This window comes from Nothobranchius furzeri, chromosome 4 (assembly GCF_043380555.1).
Source record: "Nothobranchius furzeri strain GRZ-AD chromosome 4, NfurGRZ-RIMD1, whole genome shotgun sequence".
In the NCBI taxonomy this organism is placed as follows: domain Eukaryota; kingdom Metazoa; phylum Chordata; class Actinopteri; order Cyprinodontiformes; family Nothobranchiidae; genus Nothobranchius; species Nothobranchius furzeri.
In genome coordinates, this window is record NC_091744.1 from 76,891,031 (window position 1) to 76,899,471 (window position 8,441).

Consider the following 8,441-nt stretch of genomic DNA (forward strand, 5'->3'; position numbering starts at 1 on the left):
TCCACATCCCCAAAGCACACCTAATACTTGCTGTGTGTGGTTTTTAGACATTTTCCCAGTTAAAGTAGCATTATGTAGAAATAAAGGAAAATGACATCCTGTGGTGAAATTCGGTTCCTGCGAACAGTCCCTCCTTTTGTTTTGAAAGGGGGGGGGGGGGGGGTCACAGGGGGATCTCGCACAGGGCGCCATTTAGGCCAGCTCCGCCTCTGAACACAGCACAGGGTCAGGTGAGCGGGACCAAGCGACTAGGATTGTTATTCATGAGTCCGACTGCAGAGGGGGAGAAACAGTTCTTGTGGCAAGAGGTTCTGGTCCGAATGGATCTGAGCCTTCTGCCAGATGGGAGTGAGTAAAAAAGACTGTCCAGGGTAACACAGTTCAGCTGTGATCTGAGGGGAGTTTGCAGCCAACAACCTTCTCAGCAGAGCGTACAACCTGCAGCCTCTTCTTGTCCCTGCTGGTAGCTCCAGCATACCACACGGTGACAGAGGAGATGAGGATAGACTCGACGCGACTGCGGTGTAGAACTCCCTCATTGACTGCAGGTTGACTTTCTTCAGCTGCCTCATGCAGCATAAATGGGTTGTTAAAATTCCATTTGGCTACGTAAAAATTATAAATATACTTTTTGTTATAAGTAAATACATTATATCCGTCCAATTTTATGCTACAATGGCGTGCCATACAGGTGTCGGAAGGATCGGCTCGGGGTCCTTCGACTGCCGATGACGTCACGTTACTGCAACTCTACTCGGCTTTCACACATAGTTTTGGAAAGACATCAGCAGTTTACCGTAAATCCTCTAATACAGGCCCGGGCCTGTATTTGACTCAAGCTCATCAAGCTCCAGGCCTTAATTGGAAGGAGGGCCAGAATTAGAGGCGGGCCTCAATTTCTATTTGAGCAAAATGAACTAATGGTTCGCTGGAGTTTTTGACAATTAAAATTGCGCCCACATTTTCAAAGTTAAACACATTTCTTTTAACAACGGTAGTTTCTGCTTCAGACCTACCCCTCCCCCTGCGCAGGGGCCGCAAACTCACTGATGCGCCTGCAGCCTCTCAGAGTTCCTGCTGCTCTAAACATTTAAAAAATTATTTCATTTTCTGTTCCTCACTTCTGATTACCTTCAATTGTGTCTGTTTGTTGCAACCACCAGGTACAAAAACTAACTTGTTTTTATTTGACTATTTTTCTGTCCTGCCTGTTTATTATCTTCCTGCATCTCCTCTCAATCCTAAAGAAAAACTGCTTCCTGGGTTCATATATATTCACCTTATGAGTTACCTTTGAACTGCAGTTCTAAAAGATCTACCGACCCCAAAAACAGCGGAGTGCGCGCTGCTCGCCGGCCACATCAGTTAGTTGTGTCACAGAGGACAAAACAGGTGATGCACCCCGATCCACAGCAGCGAAAAGCATCAGGCACAAATAAAAGACAGAAAACATAAAAGGAAATGAGCCGACATGAACGATCGCGTGTTAAATTAGTTTTTGAGGCGGCGACACCTGATTTGATAATGTTACTGTGGCCGTGCTCAGGGCGCAGATGTCTGGAGCGCGTCAACAATCAGAGCTTTGCATGCGCAAGCTGGTTAAGGTTAGGATGGGGGTGAGGGGAAGGAAGGTTAAATTGCAAGAGGGTAAACATCACAATTTGGTTAAATGTCCATTTTACGGCGGGTGTCAGGACCGACGCTCTGGCACAGCGCATTGCCTCCCGACACGCAGGAGCTTGTCACCTGCTGACAGCAGGCTGCTGTCTTTTCAGAGGACTGCATCTTGCAGGTCAGTATCACGTGACAGCGACTAGTCGATGACAGGCATAAAAAGTCACTATAGAGCAGTGAAGTTGACTAGTGACTAGTTCATACAACCCCTGCTACTGCTCCCCAGAGTGTTCTGAAGCGTAATCAGCACGTTCTCTTTGAACTTGATATCAAATTTTCGCCTCCTCTTCGTCTCTGCACGGTTAAAGTTACGCTCGTGGTCTATCACTGGCAAATCAAAAGTGAGATGGATGACACAACCACCCCCATACTTGCTTTGTTACCACATTCCACCCGGCCACAATAAAAAAACGGCCATTATTCACCTCCGCCGTCTCCGACATCAGCCAAAATATGATACCCGGCAGTTAATTGAATATAGGCTAATATTAGAGGATTTACGGTAAAATCTTGTTTGTTAACACCTAAATGTTTTCTCTATCATTGTAATTTGTTAATAAAACACCATATTATCTTTGTTTTGTAAAGAATGTGAAACAGCATAAAACCAACATCGGACTGACAAAAAATAGAACAGTTCTTATACGTGAAGCCATATCTCTTTGTATTAATGTGAAGTTTGTCTGTATATTTCCTTAGTTGTTATCTAAATACATTCTTTGACTCAGAATATTGCTTGGTGTCTTTCAGTAAAGTTCTTGTATTTTATTTTGCCCCATTTCATCAACATCAAGAGCTTTTGAGGGTCACCGTTTATCATTTGCTCAGGGGCGGCGTTAGGCCCGGCTACTTGGGCTGAAGCCCCGGATCTTTCATGATAAGCCCCGGATCTAAATCGCGGAAGTAACATGCAGTACCAAAGTCCAACAGAGAGGGCGCAGCTGGCAGTAGTTTGTATACAGCCTGCCTGAGCCTCCACCACTGAAGAAGAAGCCCTTCAGCAGCCGGCTTCTTCTACAGTCTCTGCCTGAAACACATGAGTGAAGATGGACATAAGGATGTTTTTTTAGACCAAAAGTACAACAACAGAACCCCAGCTTTGATGAGACTGGTGTTGACTCAGGTTTGTGGGTCTTATTTGAAAATATTTGTGGTGCTGCTGGTTTGCCTAAAGTTAGCTTACTGTCAGGTAAAGTTGTTGGGGAAAGAAAGGGAATATTTACTATCATCTCACACTAAACACTAACAGGAACAATACTCTGCCCTGAATATGCTTAATATGTAGCTTCAGATTAAAAATTATGTGGTACAAGACATATATATATATATATATATATATATATATATATATATATATATATATATATATATATATATATATGATGACTAGTGCGTGTCACGTGTGAGCGCGCGCGTGTGTGCGCGCGCACGTGCGTGTGTGTGTTAAGCCCCGGATCTTCTTCAGTCCTACATCCGCCCCTGCATTTGCTTATATTTTACATTTCCTTTAGAAATTCAAACATATTTTCTCCAAAAAGTGTTGATTTTTGCTACAACCACTAAGACTACTACCGCAAATATGCTCTGACCAATCAAAATCATAACGTGATAGCATCACTTCCGTAAGCTTCATGTTCAGCCAATCAACTACTTTGACGTCATCGGGATGTCGAAGGACTACGAGCCGATCCTGGACACCCCGAGCAGATTCTGTGCAGGACACCGGGTAATTTTGAAGTAATTATTCTAATGACGTCAGTGTAACCTAGCTTCCTGTTTGGCTACTCCTTGAAGTTTGCGGAAGTTTATTGAAAGAGCTGAAGTTCAAGATAATCGGCTGCCATATCAGAACCAGAGGGCATAAACGCGTTTGTTTTATTATTTTTACTAAATAGATGGACCTCAAGTCAGAGAAAATACAGCGGATCCTCTCCAAGGTGAGTCATTTATTAAATTGGCAACATACACCCAAAATAGTTAAAATTGCTACCTATTAGCTGGCTAGCATCATCGACTTTATGCTAGCTGCTGCCAGTCTAAACAAACTGGCAGAACCAGCTTTATTTTTATTTTTTTTTACCGATGTCAGGGAGAAACTTAAAAATAATTGGGAATAAAGCAAGGAACGGAGAAATCACAACAGCGTAATGGGCCAGACACATCACAGGGTGTTCATTGGGCTGATTTACTGCGTATTTGTTTTAATTTACTGAAAATAATCTGAAATATTAAATAATATTCACAAAATGTCAAAGTTAAACATACGTTTTCACCCATATGGTTTCTGTTAAGACTAATAAAACAGCTAATATCAGGTCTAATCACGTGACACACGAGGACCTATTTAATTCAGTGAGCGTGGGAAAACTAAACGTGCCCTGACATCTCAGGGATCAACAGGCCAAATAGCATGTAGGTGCTGCCAGGTAATCAACACAATCAGCTGATCATTTAGGAGTCTGGAGTGATAAAAGCTAGAGCACTGGTGACAAATGTGGATGCAAAACTTTTCTAAACAATCCTGAACATCAGTTGTGTTGATCTTGAGCTGAGATTTTACTGAATAAATATCTGTGGATGAAATTAGCTCTGCCTTGATGCTCCAATTCAACCTCCTATTAGCTCCACCCAGATAATTGTTTTCTCCTGTCAGTACAAATTTCATGATGTTGCCGTTGAGGAGCTGCAGAAAATCCATCGACTCTTCCCTGAGATGAGACCGTCCACAGCTACTTACAGTGAGTTGTTGCGTTCTCATTCATCACCACAGATGTTTGCGTCTCTAGTAGATACTAAAAGAAGCGTTACACATTTCAGCATACACTGACAGCACTCAGAAAGATCTCCTGAAGTTAACTGGTGTCATTCCTGTAAAGTATAAAGGTAACACGGATTAAATCTTCGCTCAATGACCGATTAAATTATCATTACAGAACTGTGCTTTGAATTTGTTCTAATGAAAGCATCTGTGTCACTAAGGTCGCTCTTACAACATCCCCATTAAGCTGTGGCTTCTGGACTCCTTCCCCTTCACGCCTCCCATCTGTCTCCTGAGACCCACCTCCAACATGGTCATCAGGGAGGGCAAGCATGTCAATGCCAAAGGACGGATCTACCTGCCAGGACTTCACAACTGGGATTATGTGAGAGTCTCTCTCTAAAATGCAAACATCTCTTCCTCTTTGCGATGTTTTCATTCATTCCACCTCTTCTTCTGTTGCTTTGTAACAGCCCAAGTCATCAGTCGTTGGGCTTTTGAATGAGATGATCTCTAAGTTTGAGGAAGAGCCTCCGCTGTCCTCGAAGATCACGGAGGACAGCAAAGACCCTCATCAGCTCCTGGCTTTCGTCTCTAATCTCCAGATCAGTGATGGTGCTTTTTCTTTTTTTTGCACGTTGCTTCACTCTTCTATTTTAATACCATCTTTTTGATGGCTAACCTTTTTTTTCAGGTAGAGTCAAGCCCGAGGAACAACAGACCTTAAAAGTTTCAGTCATCGGGGGAGGGGATTTAGGGATGGCGTGTGTGATGAGCATTTTATCTAAAGTAACTATAAAAATGTAACGTCTTTTATTGAATGGTCTACATTTCACATTTTATTTCTTAACATCGCCCCACTCTACGTTTTTTCTAGTGTAATGTGGATAAACTTGTTTTCATTGATGTTGCTGAGAGCTCCACCAAAGGTGGCAGCACAGATCTAGAAATATTCAGCGTGCCAAAGGTTGAGGTATCAAGAGGTAAGCCACTTTCTGCACCGTCATGCTGTAACGTCTTGGCTAAGAACACTTGTCACTACTTGATGACTCATCACTATGGGAGCTGTCAGAGGTTGAAATAATAAAGCTTTCAGCTTTGTGTCTACAGGACTTTCTATCGTTAGACCTGAAGATGTTTTTTTGTCCACCTCTGTAGATTTATCGGCCTCTGCCGGCTCCCGGGTCGTCGTGGTGACGGCCAACGCGTGGAGCGGCGAGCAGTCCTACGTAAGCGTGGTTCAGACTAATGTGGATTTGTACAGAAAAATAATCCCAAATCTGGCACGTTTCAGCCCCGGTGCCATCATGCTCATTGCATCACAACCAGGTCAGTAATGGCACCAGATTCTACCTTCAATGACTTAAAAAAATGCTTTAACAAACTTTTCCCAAAAATCTGTGCTTCCGATCCAGTGGACATCATGACACACGTGGCCTGGAGGCAGAGTGGACTTCCTCCGACACATGTGGTCGGAGCGGGATGTAATCTGGACTCGGAGCGGCTCAGTCACGCTCTGGATATTAATCTGAACACTCATAAACCTGCATGGGTCATAGGGGAACTTTCAGACAACAAAGGTAAGCCAAAAAGAGAAGAATCTGAATGTTTCCCATGCTGGAGATATTGGGGTTCTATATTTATCTCTGTTGTTTTTATAAAACCATTTAAAGCACCAGCTCATCCCGTAGGTCCTTTGCCCTCATTATTGGTGGTCTCATCCTAAAAGGCTTATGCGTTGTTTTTGTTTGCAGTTTCTGTGATGAGCAGCATTGGGCTGAGCTCCGACACGCCTGAGATCACACCGGGATCCAACTCGACCAAACTGCTGTTGGACAGGTACCGTTACATCCTCCCTTCGCTTGAAGGATTCGTTTTATGGGCTTTTGAACATTTTTTATGTCTACAGGGCTTTTGAGCTCATAAAGAATCGAGGTCAGAGGTCGTGGTCTGTGGGCCTTTCTGTTGCCGACATCACCAACAGCATCTTGACAAATAAGATGAAGGCGCACTCCATCTCCACCCTGGCTCAGGTGATTTACCCAGCGTATGAAAACGCCATTCTCCATCATGTGGGTTCTAACGGCTCTGGTTCCCTCAGGGCTGGGGGGGAATAGGTGCAGAGGTGTTCTTCAGTCTGCCTTGCATCATGGGAGCAAATGGATCCACTCGCCTGGCCGGCGTGTCGCTGGGACAGGAGCAGGACTCCAAACTCAGGGAGAGCGTCGCCTCACTTTCAAACCTCATGAGTCAGCTCCAGATGTGAACGTGGAGCCGCCGCTGCAGCTCTAGAGTCACCATGCAGTTCACTTCACTCTTATTTATATGAAGGCAGGACATTTTGTTATGGTAATAAATAAAAAAAAACACTTTAAAGAAGTCAGAATTGATTCAACTCGTTCTGACGATCCTCAGATGATGTGCACGAATATATATGGTTGTCAGGGCCGTGGCGGGCTGTTCTTGTATTACATACAAATATATTTTTTATTCATGGAATCTGTAAAATAGATAAAAAGCCAAGCAGCTTGCATTGAAGAGTGTGGCTTAGTATGTCCTTTAAAACTTTGTAGTTTAAGAATAATATAAAGATTATGTTGCAGATTTAAATGTATAGAGTGCCTTATCAAGTGCAGCTTGTGGCTGCTTTCTTACATAATGTTGCTAATGTTTACTTAAGGTTAAACACGCTCACATAGCTTCATACGAAGCCACTTCACATTTGTACAATAGGCAGGACTGCATGATTTTTATGGGTGCGCAATAAAAGTCTGAAATCAGTAAAAAGTTGATCCTGTGGTTAAAATAACACAAAGACAGTTAAAGTTAATTTCTTTATAAAAACTCAAGTAGTTGCATAAATGTTGATCAGCTTTGGTCTCACATCCGGTCTCCATGGTGACAGATTGATAAAAGTAGAGATGCACAGTTTGGAGTTGCATAACAAAAGACGCCGAGAGTCCAACATTCTGAGTCTTCGCACCGCAAGACCAAAGATCCTCCTTAAGCAAACGCTTGAAAAAAAAAAGACCAAACCGGTGCAAAATACAAATAAAATATTACACGTTTCTGTGTTAGGTCTGAAAATTGTGTCTGTTGCTGTGCAGATTTCTGAACTAGTTATTTAAAGTTCCTTATAAAGTATTTTATGGCTCATCTTCCATTTTACAAGGACACGTTTCCTTTAAGCAGGAAACTTTACACCGAAGTCACACAAATGGCTCTGAATGAATAAATAAGGTTTTGATCCATTTGAATTCATCCCTGATCTGTAACATTTGTTAATAGACTTGGACAGATAAGCATAATGTTTATATTAAAAAGGTGGAGATCCTCTTTTACAAAACATTTAGAGCTGAAATTCAGTCATTCTGATCTGGCCACTAGGTGGCGCTACAAGGAAATGTACTTTTTCTTTACTTTTATGCCACATTAAATCTATTATTATCTGTTCAGTGGATGTAACAAAGCGGTATTGACGGGTTCTCATTAATACCGTGAGCCTGCTCATGGTTTAATTGCGACTTCAGAACAAACGCTACAGCGGTGATCCTCCCTGGCAGCCTGAGAAGCCCTTGCGTTACAGGGTATCCGCGGGTCCTTAAAAAGCCTTAAATTAGCTTTTCCAAATTTAAGGCCTTAAAAATTACAAATAATCCTTAAATACAGTTTCCAAAGGTCTTAAATGACCAAAGACCCAATAAACAAGATTCTTTTATTTCTATAAAATTTTCGTGAATTTCTAGTTGGTGTTCAGCGTTTTTTGTGTACGTTGTTGGCGTAAGCGGAACCGTACACATTCAGTTGGTTGTGAAAGGGGGCTATTTTTAGATGAGCACGTTAGCTGGTTAAGCTAGTGGGAGCTTGCGCCATGGGGAAGTTTAATGGTAACTGGATGGCTAATCCCACGATCGTGGCATGGTTAGCACCGGTTCCAGGCAACAGCTGGAAATTATAGCTAAAATGATAAATGACCCGCACTTGTATAGCACCTCTCAGAGTCAGGACT

At 42.7% G+C, this 8,441-nt stretch overlaps 1 protein-coding gene across 1 annotated transcript; it reads left to right on the plus strand.

Moving 5' to 3' along the window:
* The first annotated feature begins 3,304 nt into the window (after positions 1 to 3,304).
* Positions 3,305 to 6,726, plus strand: uevld (UEV and lactate/malate dehyrogenase domains). The gene is made up of 13 exons (XM_015964863.3): positions 3,305 to 3,400; positions 3,570 to 3,611; positions 4,328 to 4,412; positions 4,492 to 4,557; positions 4,654 to 4,817; positions 4,906 to 5,047; positions 5,127 to 5,221; positions 5,310 to 5,415; positions 5,591 to 5,761; positions 5,848 to 6,012; positions 6,187 to 6,271; positions 6,342 to 6,465; positions 6,534 to 6,726. The coding sequence occupies exons 1-13, from the start codon at positions 3,341 to 3,343 to the stop codon at positions 6,696 to 6,698; spliced, it is 1,470 nt and encodes a 489-aa protein (XP_015820349.3). The 5' UTR covers positions 3,305 to 3,340; the 3' UTR covers positions 6,699 to 6,726.
* Positions 6,727 to 8,441: the final 1,715 nt, after the last annotated feature.

Excerpts from the sequence above, each read along its gene's own strand:
- uevld (XM_015964863.3), top strand. The coding sequence starts at position 3,341 with ATGTCGAAGGACTACGAGCCGATCCTGGACACCCCGAGCAGATTCTGT. Across the intron at positions 5,048-5,126 it reads TAATCTCCAGATCAGTGATG|GTAGAGTCAAGCCCGAGGAA; the intron begins GTGCTTTTTCTT and ends CTTTTTTTTCAG. Across the intron at positions 5,762-5,847 it reads GCTCATTGCATCACAACCAG|TGGACATCATGACACACGTG; the intron begins GTCAGTAATGGC and ends CTTCCGATCCAG.